General features: G+C 47.2%; 1 protein-coding gene across 8 annotated transcripts in view; it reads left to right on the top strand.

Annotated features, from left to right (window-relative positions):
* Nucleotides 1-17,181, top strand: part of SSH2 (slingshot protein phosphatase 2) — a 99,430-nt gene that overhangs the window by 47,889 nt on the left and 34,360 nt on the right. For 3 of the 8 annotated variants that reach the window (XM_066333413.1, XM_066333417.1, XM_066333412.1), the window contains exon 1: nt 397-557. The exons of 4 other annotated variants lie outside the window; for them this stretch is intronic. Coding sequence is in view for 1 of the 4 variants with exons in the window: in XM_066333412.1 (XP_066189509.1) it covers nt 502-557 (56 nt within the window). In the remaining 3 variants the exon portion in view is untranslated. Of the gene's footprint in view, nt 1-396; nt 558-1,835; nt 1,972-17,181 lie in introns of those variants that run through there. One more of the 8 variants, XM_066333414.1, reaches the window with a different exon arrangement.

Genomic DNA, 17,181 nt, shown 5'->3' with positions numbered 1-17,181 from the left:
CCCCCCGTCTCTTGCAGGAGAGAAATTAAGGTCGTTTCCTAAGCACCCGAGTTGGCGCTGCCTGCCTTTTGCAAAGCATCGTTTGATGTGCTGCATCAAGCCCGGTTGCAGGGCGTGCAGCCTCGCTGGCCTAGATCTGAGGAGGGAAAAAGGGGAAATGAAAAGGGAAGGGAAATGGAAAAACCGGGCGCACCCGCACGCGGTACTGCGCGCCGTCCCTCGCTGCTGCCCGCCGGCGGAACCGGCAGCTGAAGCCCGGCCCGTGGGCGGGACGGACCGTCCGCGTGTCCCGCGTGTCCCGGTCCCGCGTGTCCCGGTCCCGCGTGTCCCCTCCCTTTCCCCGCAGCTCCGCGCCGCCACGTGCGGGTGTGGGCGGGGCAGGGGCGGGGTTTGCCGGGGCCCCGCCCACTGGCGCCTGCGCGGCGGGGGCGGCGCGGCGGGCGCGGGGCAGAGCGGCGGGGCCGATGCCGCGGGGCAGGGCGGCCGCCGCGGCGGGGAGCGATGATCCCCTACTTCTCCGACAACGCCGTCATCTCCCAGGGCGCCATCGCCCAGCTGTGAGTACCGGTACACGCCGCCGAGATTCCCCTTCCCCATCCCGCTTCTCCTGCCCCGGCGGCTCGCCCTGTCCGGGCGTGCGCTGCGCTCACTCCGCTCTCCCCTCTCTCCCTTCTCTCCATTCCCGCTCCGTTCCCGTAGTTCGCTCCGCCGCCGGTTGCCTCCGGGCAAACTTTCCCCTGCCCGGCACCGCAGCGTGGAAGTGCTGATAAGCGCCGGCAGCGCCCGGCGGCTGCTGCTCCCTCGCCGCTCACTTTCCTGATTTTTTTTTTTTTTTTTCTACTACAAGTACTCCGAGTCCAATCCGAGCGCTTCTCTCGGTGTTACACGGGAGCTGCCCGCGCCGCTCAGGGCTGCGCTTCCTCCCGCCGGTTCCCCGTGCGGAGCCCCCACGGACCGGGCTGGGCGCTGACAGCGGGGTACCGATTTTTGGGCTTAAAGCGGAGATAAGCCTCTTTTATCTGATCTCTTGTCTTATCGCAAGGCGGCAGAGAGGGGCTGCGGGGTGGGGTGTCCCAGGTCGGAGCCACAGGAGCAGGTCTGGGACATTACACTCAGCACCTGCGGGTCACAAGGCAGAGACGTGAGCTGCTGCCAGTTGCTCAGTACTGTCAGTCTTGGGCAGCTCTGAAGTGCAGAGTGTCTCCGTGTCCCAGACTAAGCCGCATGGAAAATCAGTCTCTCCAGCTGCACACCCCCCCTTTGATATGCAGATATGAGTAATCATTTAATTTATAAACAATTAAGAGGCACTGCCTGGGTCGTGGGGTTTGGCTGGAAGGATTAAGGAGGGAAGTGGCAGCTATGGGGTGGTAGATAAGGCTTTCATAGAGATAGTCGCTGTGGTCTAGCCATGCTTGATACTTCTTTAAAGAAGCCAACAGACTGTTTTATCTCTTAGAAACATCATGAAAGGCTTCCAGATAGTGCGATAAAGTGCTGGGTCCCACCTGGAACTGTGTTCTTGTCGCAAGAAGCTCCTGCTAGAGCTGCAGCTGCCTTGCACTTAGGAAGTCTTTAGTAGATATCTCTGCTTATGCTTCATATGGAAATGAGTCCCCGGACTCTGTGCCTTCTTTTGTGAGCACTAGCAATCACTGCTGCAGTTGGTAATCAGTTCAGTTAAATCTCTCTGAGCCTTTCATGCTCAACCCAAAATGTTTGTAATGAGTAGTTTTTTCTGCTCGCAGTGTTGCCTGTAAACATCAGGGCTTTCCCTGTGGTTGCCGATAATGTAGGTTTAACAGAGCTGTACCTAAATCGTTCTTCCAAAGCAGCGATGCAAACTGGATATGCCCTGGGCTTTGGGAAGTTGCAGTAATTCTGAAATTGTGGCGAAAACCCCAACATACTGTGGGCTGAAACATTTCCTTGGAGCTCCAGATGATTTACCGAGCTAGAGTAGGTAGCCAGGTAACAATTTAAGTGCTTTTAAGGTGTTTGTTTTATCCGCTGCTCAAACACTTAACCCGCCGTTGGAGACTGTACAGAAAGGGATCAAAAGAAAGAGGAAATGCTGCTGGTCTCTGCTCCCTCCATCACATGTCACACGGATCCCTGCAGTGAAGTGCCTCGTGGTGGTTTAAATGGCCACTTGGTTGGAAGGACCACCCTTTCCTTTTCTGGAGAGAGAGATAACAGAGTTATCAGAGTGGAGCTTACACTGTCCTTTGCCTCCTGTGAGGGAAGATTATTAATAAGCATGAGAGTGACAGAGCTTTTGGCCCACGCAGAAGTGTTCTCACAGGGCTGAGTGCTGGATTAATATTTCGTTAGTGTTCTCAATCAGGATGGTGCTGTGGTGCTTAGGCTGGCCTAGTAAAGGCCAGTATTTAAAGTTTGTGCTCCTAATTACAAGTTCACAAAGGCTGATTAATATTGGATGTCCTTATTTCATCATGGGCAAGACCTAAAAATCCAGATTTAGTTGTTTGCTACGCAAAAAATGTGTTCTCTGTGGAGTGGGAAGGGCAGGGGTGACCCAAACATTATCAGAAACTTCTGTTTCAGTGTATTCTTTAGTAGATGTATTTGGCTGATCAGCTCTGACTTTCAGAGATCAGCAGAAATTACTCTTGTGTTGACGCTTTTAGTCAGTAATGTAGTCAGCTGGTCTGGGTCTAATTCATTTCAGGTTCACAAGGATTCAAATAATGTCCGAGAGACTTGTGTTTATCAAAATGCTCAGAATTTATAGTTGTAACTTGTTCCAGAAAGTCTTGCTACTCTCACTGAACCTAGGGGGAATTCTGCTGATTTACTAGTTTATTTGTGGGTAGGATTCAAAATTTACTTTGGTCTACTAAAACTCTAAGGCAACTGATAGAAAAGATAGAAAGAAAAAAAGCAAAGCTTCAGATAGTCTGCAAATATCAAAGAATTTTTAATGAGAAACCTGGAGGAATTGCCGTGGATCAGTTCTTCCTGCCTACAGCCGCTTCCTTTGCCTCTGGCCAAGTTTTAGTTATTCAGTTCATTGCTGGTGTCCCTAAAGTGGCTTTTCCAAGTTTCTCTGACAATGCCAGATTCCTCTGTCACCCAGTTTTCCTCTTTATCCTAGTGACAAAGTAGGATGACCCAGCCATCAGAGCGCTCACTTGGGGTTTGAGAAAACCCAGCTCTTGTTTTCACTGTGCAACTTTCACTTCCTGTGTGAGTCTTACCAGGCTGTGTTTGGCGAGGCTGGAAAGTGCAGAGGCTGCTCAGCCTATGTTCAGAACCTGAGGATTGACCACTTCCTTTTGGTGCCCACATCCCTCTGGCGTTTCGAAGCATTTTTTGTTTCACTCAAATATTTTTGACTCTGTTTTGGCTTCCTTTCTGCCAGGCAGCAGTGGGAGCCCACCCTGAGCACAGCTGAGCACATGTTGAAGCACCCCTGCCCTCTTTACTCCTTCCTCCTCCAGCACTCAGGAGCCAGATGGATCTAAAAGCACAAATACACTCACTGCTTTCCATGGTTCTCGTGCTTGCCTCATACCAGTTCTATTTTCTATTATAAGATGTTAACTCATAGTTTTTATATGTATTTTAAACATCGAGGGGGAATAAAGAAGGAGCAGGAGTAGACACTTTGTCACAGCATTGTGAGTTTATGGTAGAGCTCTTAGGGGGGAAAAAATAAACCCAAGAAGTTAAACGGAATTTTCAGTGATAGGTAGACACAAAATGTCCTTTCAGAGCTAGCAGCCTGCTACTCTCTCCCGTAATCAGTTTTCTTCTAAGTGACAACCCTTGTGTGCAGAGTGTGAAGAAACAACACTTCAGGAAGTGGAAGTTCTGAGGCTGTGCAGGTAATTACAAAGTGTACAGTAAATGACAGCGCTGGGTAATTCAGGCTCATTGTGTTGCCACCTCCGTGCTGTAACCTGTCTTTGTGCCCGGCTGCCTGGCCCTTTGTCCTCCCCCACCCCTTTTCCTCTGTCATTCAGCCATGGCCTTTAGGGTGGGAAATTTCATGACCACCTAATCTTGAATTGGGCCAAGGGCCAAATCAGGAACTTAGATAGGTGCATGGCTGTTGTTGCCATTCTTTGGAGAGCTGCTTATTTATTTATTTCTTGTATGGGAAGCCTTGCAACCTTTTTATCTCCTTATGGTGTTATTGCTGCCAAAACCCTTGACCGTTCAGCAATTAGACTGCAATCCTCTGAGCAGCATGTTATTGGAAATCTTTAATTGCTTCTGTGCCATTGTGAAGCACTGTAGCTTTGTGAGTATTTTACCATTGTGCTGAGAGTCAATGATATTTAAGAGCTGAGGAGGAGATGCTTGGAAACTCCTGTGAAAAGCCTGGAAGATCAGCGGAGTCATTCCAATTATCACTGTCAACTTTAACTAAAGTTGTCTTAGGAGCTGAGGGTTGCTCTGGTTGGAAGTGCTTGAAATACAGAAAGCAGTTTATCAGCCCTTCATGTCCTGTGGAGCCTGGTAGGATCAGGGCAGACTGCAGCAGTTGTTTTCTCCATTCAAGCGTGCATTGTGTGCTCTGGGTTTGTATGGCTGCAGAAGACAGCCTTGTACTCCATCAGGGATGTGGTGGGAATGTGCAGGCAGGGGAACCTGACCCCTTACCCTTCCTGCCCACCCCTCCACACAGCTGAGCTCACCCTGCTCAGTGGATGGGCTTCCTGTTGACAGAGCAGAGTTGTCGGGGATTTCTCATCTTTTTTATTCCTTTGCTGCTTGTGGTGAAATAACTACAATGCTTAAGAGACCTCTTACAACCCATGAATTACTAAAAACCATTCAAATAGGTTGTGGTATTTGGTTAAAAGTAGTATGGTCTGTGCAGAGTTGATCATTAACTAAGCCAGGGCTGTATTGGTCATAACTACTTTTCCTGTTTGGCTTTTCATTTTACTCCCCTGGAAGCTGTGGGGTTTTGTCTCACCAATCCTTCCTGGTAAGGGCTGGAAGAGAGACAGAGATGGTTATCAGACATCCAATCAAAACCTGAGCCACAAACCAGTGTTTCAAAGACAATCCCACCACTCCACCACCCTTTTTGAGCAATATGTTTTAGTCAGGAAGCCCACGCTGCTGGGCTGCCAAATTAATGTTTCAAAAGGATTTAAATGGTAGAGTTGACTCTGAGATTGTGTTGTCTTGAAACATCTGCAGATGTTCCTGTCTCTGGAAATGCTTGGGATTTTTCTAAAGACCACAAAGCAGAAGGACCCCAGTGAGATTATCAGCAGAAAAAAACCTTTTGGGGCCAGTTAATAGCTGGCTGGGATTTTTTTGCAGGACTCTACGTCCTTGCACCTTTATCTCAGAGCCCCTGGTTAAAATATTGCTTCATTGTTTTAAAAACAACTTCAAGTTAACTTTCTTGACAGTTGCTTCTGACTAGTGTTTGTGGGGTCAGAGAAAGTTTAAAATTCTGCAGTAGGCTCTGAAGAGCTGCTGTCTCCCCTGGTTTGGTCTGACAAACAGCATTTAAATTATCAGCCTGTATGGGCTTAAAACTAGTTCAGCAAATATTTTTCTCCAGTGTAACGGGTGTAAATGTGTACAGAGCAAATCTGCAATTTGAGTTTCCAGCCATGGTGTTTCATAGCAGCTGGTTGAAGACTCAAATTTTCACAAACACGTGGAGTAAAACTCGCCCTTGTCCTTAATAGTAAACACTTGTGCTTTTGCTGGAGTATTCCAAAGCCATCTTTTGCTTTCCATGTGCAGCTTGGCCAGAGCTTGAATCCAGCAGCTTGGGAAGGAGCTGTAGACTGGCAGGAGCTGTTCTGCAGCCACCTATTGCTGGGCTGTGTGGGATTAACCAAGTGTTTTGTGACAGACAACAGCTTTCTGGTTCAAGGACATCAGGCTGTGGATGAAGGAGGGTGGGGAGAAGAAATGCTTATAAAGGTAAACTTAAAAGACAAATCCCAGAGTTGCTGAAGGCTGGGAGTGACATAGGAATCCAACTTGGAAGGATCTCAGTGTAGGATTGGCATTTCTTGGCATTGGCAACTGGATAAATTTGGGCACTTCCAGGTATATTGAGGCCACAGGCTCCTTGTTCAGTGCATATTCCTGTTTATTCATTATTTATCTGCCCCTCATCACCATAGTGTTTAGCCCTTTGGGCTCCCTGGTTTACTTGCAATAAGCCATTTAAGCAGAATGCTTTTCCTCAAAACACCTTTGTTACAAGTAGGCTAAATCCAGACTGCTGAACCAGAAATGATTTAGTCCTTTCTTTTAAACAAATGATCTTTGTCACTTATTAGCGAACTCTTTCATTTATTTGTTCACACACTTCTCACAATGCCTTAATGAACTCCATGCTGTCCCACCAGCCACGGCTGCCCAGGATCTCCTGGGGAGTGCTGCAGGTTGGGGTCTGGGTTGTGCTGTTAAACTTCCAGCTTTCCCCTGGAAGAGCACAGATCTGTGACATCTGACTGTTGCAGTGTGGCTTTAGTGGAGGCACTGGGGTGGATCAGAGCAAGTTCATCCCAAGCTCCAGAGCTGCCTGGAGGTGTCTAGAGTGGACAGTGCCCCCTGTTAAATTGAGCTTGGAATTGTCTATACGGTGGTGTTATCATGTATAATGTGCTGGATTTCCTCACTCCCTGTGATTTTTTTTTTTTTTTGCCAGTGTGAAGAGACTAAATTTGCTTCTCTGAGCCTCTTGTTGCCCTGCAGCCTCTTTTCACACAGTATCCCAGCTGGATGCTTTGGAGTGGGCTGTTACCTGTATCTTGGATCAGGCACCTGTAGCTGGCAGACAGGCATAGGCAGCTCTGTTCTGGGTGTATTGCTGATGTGTTGTGACACTCCCAAGTGGCAGGTGGGACTGGAGAAGGGTCATTTTGAATAGCAAATTATAAATTTACCTTGGTCAGGTTATAATGTAAGGGGAAAATCCTTTTTGCACAAAGGTGCAAAAAGCTATCATTAGCTTTGTTCTCCTGTTAGTTTCCTGCTTGTTTTCTGCAATTCGATACTGAATTAAAATGAACCCAAATTGTGGGAGGAGTTTTATTGGGATTTTTTGTTTGTTTAGTTTGTTTGGGTTTTTTAAGGGCTTATTGCGTGGTGGTGTGTGAAGAGCTTGTCACTGGCTTTGTTGTTGTTATTGTAAGGGTTGGTTTGTTGTTTTTTCCCTTTATTTGCTTTGTAAAAGAGATGGAGAAATCAAAAAACAAATGCAAAGTGGAACAGCCGCATTCCTCTGTGGCGCAAAGACTGAAAGCCAGTTAGTCTAAATAAAAACAAACAGCTTGTCAGCACCACTTCTGGCCCTCCTGTTGGTTTGCCATGATGAGAAAATTGCAAGAAAGCAAAAGAGGAATATCCATGTGCCTTGATAGCAAGTGGGGGTGGCACAAATATCCATCCCAGAGGCGGGTGATGCTGTGTCCAGTGTGTGTGAACAGGACTGGTGTATTTTGGAAAGCAGGGTAAGGAGATGGGCCAGGACCTCACCCAGATTCCCAGCACAGTCCCCAGCAAAACCTTGACGCTGCTGTAATCTTCCTGACTCTTTTGTCCTTAGTTCCTTCAAGTACATCATGAAATGTTCTGAGAGGCTCTCTAGCTTGAAATTAAGCAAATATCTATTCTGGAGCCTTTTAAAAAGCTGTTTAAGAGCCTTTTCCCTAAAGTACACTGTGTTCTTGTTAGAGACTTCGCTGGGTCTGTGGTACATAGCAGTGTTTAGTATTCTGATGGTCTTTCTAGTTTAATGTGTGGTTTTTAAAGGGGATCTGTGCTTTTAGGAAATACGAAGACTTGAGTTAACCACAGAGAATTGGCTGCCAAACTGCTTAAAGTGCTAATTCTGCTGAAATTTAGCACCTGATTTTTGCAGGGATAAACACATCTGGAATCTCTATTCTTGTGAGTTCAAACTCCTGTAAAATAAAACTTTATTTAATGTGTTTCCAGTCTGAGCCTTAGTCAGCAAAACTTTGCAGGGTTTTTATGTTGAGTTAAAAACTCCTTTATATGCATTTTGAAGTAAAGCATTGACATCCCCCTGAAAGAGGCATGAAGGTGCTAAAGGAGTTGGTTAATTTGCAGCTGTGCTGAAAAATCACAAATGAAAAACTGCAGAGTGATGCTTCAGAATTAAGCACTTTACTGTTTTTCCTTTAATTTACTTTTTTTGTGAGCAGATACCACGAAGAGCGGATGGTTCACAGTGCTGCTTCCCTGCTTGTATTTAAAGTATCCGTGTAAAAACATTTCAATTCTTAGGAATATTTTGAAGAAGTTTTCTTGTCTCCTGTTTCGAAATCTCCCAGTTCCTTTCACCTCTTAGGGTGCCCTTCATTTCAGCTTTTGTTTAAGTTGGGAGATGCTGTGCTGGTGTTAGACATCCCACAGTCTGTCAGCTTCTGTTTAAAGTGGTGTATGGTGAGTGATTAATGGAAATTATTTCGGGAATAAAGGACTCCTGGTAAGCTGATCCCTATTCAGAGCACCAAAAGAAAAAGCAGAGTCACAAGAGATGTTGTCTCCAGGAAGAACTTGTAACATCCGCAGGGGGAAGAGTTGGATTGGAAAGTGATGCTGAGCTTGCATTTTGAAATGGATCATAATTATATCTCATGGTCTGATTTGGAGAGCTTTTTCTGATGGCTCCGGAGGCTGATTGTCACTTGCACCAGCAGGATGTTGGAGTGGTTTTTGTGGCTGCTGTCAGGGTAGGTGTGCTGTGCTGGGGGGCTGTGCTCTGAGCTCCTGGGGACAAGCAGCCTTGTCTCTCCAGGCTGTTACCCAATTCCCTCAGTGCTGAGTCGCTGAACCCAAAGTGGAGCCGAATTTCTTCTTTGGTTTGCAGCTTTAAATCGAATCTGAAGTTTGCACTGACCTTGCTTTGTGCAAAGAACAGTCCTTCTAAGTGTTGCTCTGGGTTGAAGGCACAGAATCTATTAAACTATTCTAACTATAAAATGTTTCTGATCCTTTGTCTTTGATGATTCTTTACTTCAAGCTGATTAAGATTTCAAGTTTTTTAGTTGCAGCCACATTTAAGTTTGTATTCCCTCAATTGAAGCTTCCCTGTTCCTTAAAGTCCCTGGTGTATTTGCAGGTGGAAGCAGATCAATGGCCTGATTATGGGCTGTATCATCACTACAGGTAAAGCTCCCTGTGACTTCCAGCTTCAAATCAAAACCTATTGAAAGAAACCTGGCACGTGGCAGTCCTTTATGAAACAGCCCACAAACCATCTCACATCACTGGCTACTGCTGACTGTCCTTTTTGCTAATATAAAGGGACAGTCGTTCCTAAACCCATTTTACTGTTCCTGCTGGAAACTGTCATTTAGAGATCGAATACCATTGCATGGGGAGGATGCAGTAAGAATGAGAGAAAATTGAAAATGCTGACTGCTGCAGAAGTTAAAATACTGAACAAATAACTTCCTTCTATATTTTTATGAGTCAAATCCAACAGCCTCTTGATGCTTTTCGATGCTTTTGGTAAACAAGCATCTGCTTCTTCTTAGCAAGAGGAAAAGGCTTATTATTCAGCATTGATTTCTTTGTGTAGAGACAGAGTGGTCCTTGTTTTGGTGCTCTATTTACAGGGGTCTGTTAATGTATTTACTGAGGGCAGCCAACAAGGCTGTGATCAGAGCCAGGCAGCTTCCCCAGTGTAATTCCTCCATCCCATGCCCTGGTTGGGGTGGTTGCAGAGCCGAGTCCTGGCACAGTTCTGCTTCTCAAGGCAGCACTGGCTCTGCTCCCTGGCTGACCACAGCCGTGCTTGGTGCTGGCCACATCCACTGGGACCAGAAAAGGACAGAGCAGCATCTTCCTCGGCCATCCTGGGCCTGTGCCTGGGGCAGCTGTGGCTGCTGGGGAGGGAGTAGGGGGCACAGGGTGCTCTGCCTTGAGTGGGTGCCGGGAATTGTCAGCTCCTGGTGACACCCATCTCGGGGAGACAGCCAGCACTGGCCGTGGTTCAGGCAAGTCAGTGATCTCCTTCCATCTGTAAAGTGCTGGACATACTTTGTCTAAATATAGGGGACCCTGGACTTGGCTGTGGTGGGGAGGGACAGTATGTTGACCTCAGTGTGTCCCCTGTGACTTGGGTTACAGTCGTATTTAAAGCAAACGGGTCCTTCTTGCGGGACGCTGCCAGTCAGGCCAAACATGGTCAGGTCTGTGACAGTGACATATAGGGAGATTGGCATAAAAATCTGTCATAAAATATCCTGCATTTAATCGTAGTGGGGAGAGACCAGGTTGGTAATCAACTGCTGGAGGGTCTGTCAGCCGTCATTTAAGGTTTAAAAAGAAACGTGCTGTGTATGAAGGCAATGCTTTCAAACTCTGGTGGCAGAGGAGATTACTGTGTGGTTTAAAGATAATCAACACGGACTGTGTTAATCAGGAGAGAAAAAAGATAAGTAGGTGTCAATCAGAGGGGTGTTCTTCCTGAGGATTAACTACTGAAAAAAATGGTGGTTTTTTTCTCTGTTCCTTGATGCGATAGATTCTCCTTGGGCAGTTTTCTCATTTTGATCAAAGTGTTTCTAAGAACATACTTGTGAAAGCATTTTGTTGGTACCACAGCAGCTGGCTCACTTTGGGCAGGCTGAGCTGGTAGGAGCATTGTGTGTGGTGATAAAACACTGTGGAGTGTTCCCCTGGGTATTGCTGTCCTGCTCCGTGAACCCAGTGGTATGCATTAAAAATGCCCAAGGATGTTTAAACAGTATATGGCACAAGAAGAGTGTCATGTAGAGCTTTCATCTGGGAATGTCTTGACTTGGAGACCTGGAAGCCTTTGGGGACTATCATGTAAAACAAATTCCTTTCATGGTCTCACTTCCGGTCTGGGTCTCTTGCTTTAAAAAGTGCAAGAGAATCGAATTTCTTCTGTAAACACTAAGTGCCTGGATTTCTTAATCAGCATCTTAATTGTGTTAGCCACCCCCTTCCTGGCCTGTGAACTGCCGTGCCTGGACTGCAGGAAGAACGATTTTGTGCAGATCTTCAGTCTCAAATTCCAGAGACATCAGGGCTTTGTTTGCACAATTTGTTTTGCTGTTGCTTTTTGGAATCTTTTTCTTTCTCTCTGGGCAGGTTCTCTGAAGCCACCTTGGAGGCTAAACATGGGCCACTAACACATGCCTTGCTGGGACTCCCTCAGTGTTGCATAGCCAGGGAAATAAAGCTTTTTGCTATTTGCCCTGCGTGGAAAATGGGTCCTTTTTAGTCTGTGATAACTTAAATCGTCCCTGCTTAATTCCCTTCTTCATTGCCACGGTGATCTTACAACCTGCGCCCAGGTTCGTGTTCCTTGAATTAAATCATTACTCATGATGTGTCATCAGCAGGGTGTCCCCCAAGTCCTCACTGCTTCTTGGTGGTGACAGCAGCCACAACTCAGCTCAGCACATCTCCCTGTGCCCAGCCTCAGCACCAGGACATTCCCTCCCTTCCTAGGCTGCCAAGGGCTGGCAGGAGCAGTGGGGACAGGCTGGGCAGCGGGGTGACACGGGGAGGGCTGTGTGAGGGTTACTGTAGGAGCACACGCTCAGCAGCAGCCCAGTGAAACCCAATCCGGAGCTGCCAGCAGCAGGCTGGGCACAGGGCTGGTGGTGAGGCTGCTGATGTCTGTGCATGCTCTGCCTGCACTGCCTGAGCTTTAGGAGTTTGTTGAGCTGGTTCATCCGTAGGCCAAGAGTATGTGAGGGGAACAGGAAACCCACATGGACTTTCACATCCATCAGACACCATAAAATGTTGCTTAAAACAAAACCCAATTTGCTTTCCTTTGCCTGTAAAGAGTAAATCCCACCCCTGCCTGTGAGGGAATACAGTGGATGCAAGTGTGAAACTCAGCCCTGCAGAGCAAGGCTCGGGGCATTGGGAGGCAGAGGAATGCTGCAGGTGGTTGGGGTTGTCTCAGCACAGTGCAGCCCTGTCACAGCTGCGTGGGCTGAAAACTTGGGCTGCAAACAGCAGCTGTTGTTGCTCCCTTAGCCAGCAGCGAAGCAGGGATGAGTTTCTGGCAGGGATAAGTTTCTCAGCCCAGAGCTGTTGTCTTCCATGCAGTCTCCAAAGGATGCCACTGCTCTCTTCGGCATACCCAGGCTGCCCAAGCTCTGACTGAAGTTTGCAGAGTTATTTCTGGAGCTCAATTAAAGTGATCTGGTGGCAGAGTAGCTCTAATGGCACGTCATGGTTACTTCCAGCAGTAGGTGTGAGTTGCAGACTGGTAACTCACCCAGGTGTTGAGTGGGTATCAAAGCTCCCCACAGCCTGGTGGGATGACCTGAGGCTGGTTTGATCCTGTCTCTGAAACTGGGTCTGAGTGTGGTTGTTTCATGCACCTGAAGTGGTTGTTCTTCACTTGTACACACAGCCGTGATCATCAGAGTTCCCTCTGGCAAGTTGTAGCCTCTCTGAATTCAGCAGAAGTTCTCTCCTTGCTTGGAGCAAGGCAAAGAAATTAGTCCTTTGGAATTCAGATTTACACCCATCCATGCTCACCTTTTACTGTCTTCTGGCAAACTGTGAGTTTTTCCTGTTGTCTTAGTTTGGCTTCAGAAATTGTCCATATTTGGAGCTCAAAACAAGGGAAGAGGTGACCTGGTGCTGGTGAGAAGGGATCAGTAGGTAAGTTCATGTGGATGAGTGAGACTTGACATTGCAGATCTATCTGTGATGAAGCCTATCTGTGTCATGGAAGCTGAGTTCTCTCTCCAGGGAGCCCCACCTTGGAGCAGAGGAAGTGCCTGCAGACAGTTCCGTTTTTAAAAAAAAGGCACAAATGCAGATGTTGCTAAAAATGCAGTTTGCGTCAAACCTGTAAGCCCAAGTAGGTTCCCACGCTCAGTTTGTTTTTCTCCTTAGGCTGTTTCTTAAGTTGCAGAAGTGCTGAGTGGTGAGAGATGGCCTTTGGTGGAAAACCACTTCCCTTTTCTCTGCCTGCCGTCGGTGGTGTCACCTCTGCTGACAGTGTGACTGAACCCTTTTCGGTAACTTGTGACCCTTGTTTTGCTCGGCGCTGAGTTTGTTTCTGTTTTGGGTATCAGAGAATCCTGCACTTGTCTGTGTTTGCTGCCAGCTGACCGTGTTGATACAAATGTCAGTGCAGGGCAATCCTGAGTTATCCTTGCCTTTTCAAAACCTGTAGGGTTTTGGTTGGTTTTTTGTTATTAGTACCTGGCATTGTGCTTTATGCAGCCCTGAAATCTGCCCTCTGTGTGAAAAGAATCAAGCACCTTTCATGCCTAGGAGCAAAGGTTTAAACTGGAAGCCAAACATTGCTTCCTTCTGTTTAATTCATTAATGCTGTAGGCAGTTATTAAACTAGGTGCTTTAAAAAGTAAACAAGGGGCGTAGGGATGTTATTTATTGGAAAACAAACTACAGTGAAGGTGAAAGAGACACTTCCCTGGGGAGGGATGCTGGAGGAATGCAATGCTTTTATCTGGTGTTTGAGGGAGAAGTGCCCTGGGCTGCCAGGTTGCACATAATCCAGCTGTGGGACAGATGCTTTGTTAACCAGGACTTTACCTGTGGGCAGGTGACGGGGGTGGAAGGCTGGCAGTGGGAGTTGCCCCCAGAGCAGGTGTGGTGCTGGGCCCTGGGCCTGCCTGTGGAGAAAGGGAAACAGCCAGTTTGGGGAGCAGGAGGAGGGAAGGAAGTGGCTTGAGGTGCTGGAGAAATGAGCAGGCTGCTGTGCCGGCCCTCCTGTTCCTTCTCCCGTGCCAGCCCAGCGGGCTGCAGGGGAATAGCTGCGCTTGCAGTCCTGGTGCTCCAGAGCTCGTTCACATGTCCCCGGCTGCCCTCTCTCCCTCCTTCCACGCCTCAGGAATGAGCTAAGAATTGACGCCTGCTGTGCCACTCCTGCCAGCCTTGGAATTTTGGTCTTTTTGTTTGGTTTGAGTTTTGCGGCCGTTGGATTAAGGGAGGATGGTAGAGCTGAGCTGGCAGCTGAGGTGTGCGAGGCAGCGTCAGCTTCTCACGTTAGAGTCAAATCTGGAGGGCTCTTCAGGGGCTGCACAACTCTCTTGTCATGGGGAGCTACAGATGGAGCCAGGCTTGGCATTGACAGCTCCTTGTAGCTGCTTCAGAGTTCTTTTCTGCCGGGCTCTGATTAATAAATAACTCACTAAGAGAAATTGTATTTCTGTGAATCATACAGGTAGTGGACTTCCATTCGAATGTGAAGTACCTTGAAATCTTCATTTCCCCTACCACCACTTTTCAATCTCCCATTTCATCTGAGGATAAGGGCGAACAGGGTGGGAGGATGTGACCACATGCAGTGCCCATGTGCCTTGGGCATGGCTGCAGGGAGCTGACAGCACAAGGAGGTTTTGGCCTTTGCCACGCTGACCTGTCCTGTACGTTGTGTGGGAGAATGTGGATGGAAGGACTTCTCCTGCTGAGCCTGTCAGGGAATGGTGCCAACTCTGGTTGTGCTACTTGGCAAGTGCCCCACCAAGGGCTGGGCTGGACAGGACAGAGCCTGCTGTAAGGGAGCTGCTCTGATGAGTAAGGAGAGCCGACTTTTGGAAAGCCATCCTCAGGCTCGCAATAGCTTAATTAAGTGTTTATTAGGATAAAACGTTGCCAGCAGCTGTTCAGGTGCCTCCTTGCCTTATTCCTAAAAAGGTTTTCTCTCCTTTCATTGCAAAGCAGTTTCAAAAGAAAGCTGCAAGGTTCCTTTTTGAGTATTTTTCACTGAGGACTGAGAGTTTCTCATTGAAATTGGAGGGTGGTGCAGATTCACCTGTCTCCTGGCTGGGAGCTGGAAGGCTTTGTCCAGGGGGTCCTGACAATGCATCCAGTGATTTATGATACCACATCTCTTTGGCACAGCCACTAAAGCAGTAACACTTTCTCTTTTGTGTCCTCGAACTATTTGATGTTTCTGCTTGCAGTTTATGAATGGAGCTGTGCAGTGTAACATCTGGGAAGGCATTTATTATTTGTTTGCCATCTGTAAGTTCTGTGTAGATTTCGTTTTGTAGCATAATGAGAGTTTAGTTTGAACCGTGCAGTGATTTCCTTGTGCAGGAGGAGCTCAGCCCTGGGCAGCACGTCAGGGAGCACAGGAATCACTTCTGTTTCCTGCTGTTACTGCTGGTTAGAAACAGAGCCTTCTGAGGGCAGTGTCTCTGCTTTTTGTGCAAAATGCTTTAAATAGTTCTGATGTGACTTGTACAATTTCTACAAAGTCATTTCTGCCTCGGAGAAAAATTGGTACAAGTGGTGATTTCTGTCAGAGTTGCCTAAGTCTCCTGCTTGAGTTGGTTCTCCTCCCAGTGAGCAAGGAATTACAAATAGCACATCACTGGTGGCCTTGAGGCTGCTGCTTCACTGCGGAGGTGAACGTGGAACAGAAGGGGTTTTTCCCCCAGCTGTATTGCTGAGGATTATAAACTCTTTCATAGGTTTGTCCTGAGTAAGTCTTCTCCTGAAAAAACCTGCTGTGCAGTAGAGAGGACTGATGACATGCCTGGGGTGCTGATAAAACACAGCTCAGCTTTGTTGCCTGTGCCAACTTGGCTCCTTGTCTTCTGCTGTCCTGGACTCAACTTCTCCCCTAACCACGTTGAGTGTCTTTTAACACCAGTCTGTTCCAGGAGAGTGTTTCAAAGAGCACTGAAGCTCCTGTAGGCTCTGGCAAGCCAGATTTTGTGAAGTATTTCAAAGCCCACGTTATGCTTGGGAGCCATTGAGCTGTCAGCAGGGTGAAATCAGTAGTGGATGGCAACGCTTGTTTTAAGCCTTAATTGCCCTTTTTACAGACATCTTTTCTACCTTCTGTGGTTTTGAAGTGTTTCAGACTGGGGCCTGCTGTTCATGTCCCACCCGAGGAATCCTTTTTCTTTATATATCAGGGGCAGTATCTGAAGGTGATCTTGCCCTGAAATATGATGCTTCAGGTGGAGGTCATGGCAGGGACTGTCCAAACAGGATAGACCCAAATGGAGCAGCCTTCTGAGTGTGGTGCAGAGGATGTCAGGCCAGTGATTGCCTTTTTTTTGTCCGTGTAGTGCATCACAGGCACCAAAATCAGCATCTGCTGAATTTGCTATTAAGAGCCACTTGGACTTCCTGTGAATTTTTTGCCTTTCTTCCCAAGATATTCTTTACTGCTTGAACCCCAAAGCAAGAGCTTGCTTTGTGTGTGTGTGTATTACAGGTTTCTTTTCTGGATACTGATACATCTGGGGTTAGAATTCAAGGCAGGTGATGGCCAAGGCTACCAACAGTGTGCCTTGGCTGCGCAGTGAGTGTCCCCACAGCCAGATTTGGCACAAGGCTGTTGTCTCCATGGAGCTGCTGTTCTCCCAGCAGTGCTGATGGCCATCTCCTGCCCTCGCTCCTGCCCTGCGGGAGAGGCTGACCTCCCTGCCCGACCTCCTTGTTCCACAAGAATGATCTGCTTTGCCACATTCTTCAGCTGTTGCAGCCCTTTGTATTGGAAATTACTTTCCCTTTCCCTGTTCCTACCAAGTTACACTTAAAGCCCGTGGTTAATGGCCCAAAACAAGGCTCCCCTGGCCTTAGGAGAGAAGGTGGCCTCCTGGAAGGATACACCTGATGGGAATCCCTTTAGTTCTGCTGCTCTTTCCTTTCTAGGCTGGTGCCTGAGAGCTGGTGATAAGGGAAAGTGATGGAATTGAGAAGATTTTTAACCTCCTGGCCCTCTTAGCTACGTGCTGCATTATCCACTAAAAATAGTTGCTAATTCCACCTTCTGGGGGAATCTCAAGCACAGGCTAAAGGATTGCTAATATTAGTGGTTGGCTTTGCTGATAAAATGAACTGTGTGAAAGCTGTCTGTGAGTGCTGAATTCTTTCTCCTCTTCTGCAGCCTAACATCTTTTAACAGTTTTCTTCTGTGGTGAGATTATAATGGGAGGAGGAGAATTTATTTTTATCATTAATAATAATACTATCATTTTTTTAAGTGTCCTTAAGATAATTCAGTGTTTCTCTAGTTCAGGCTGTAAGAAACTGTAGCTTGAGAACTTTGAAAAGATGTATTTGTCAAAAAAAGCTAGAAAGGCTCAGTCAAATTTTTTAATGTGAGAATGGTCTAAGGAAACATGCTCAGTGTGCCCAATGAACTTACTATTTTTTTGATTTTAACTTAATATAAGTAGAGAACTCTGATTAATTTTAATTTAG

This window comes from Sylvia atricapilla, chromosome 20 (genome assembly GCF_009819655.1).
Source record: "Sylvia atricapilla isolate bSylAtr1 chromosome 20, bSylAtr1.pri, whole genome shotgun sequence".
Lineage (NCBI taxonomy): Eukaryota > Metazoa > Chordata > Aves > Passeriformes > Sylviidae > Sylvia > Sylvia atricapilla.
The sequence above is the reverse complement of the archived record's forward strand: the minus strand, read 5'-3'. Positions and strand labels throughout refer to the sequence as shown.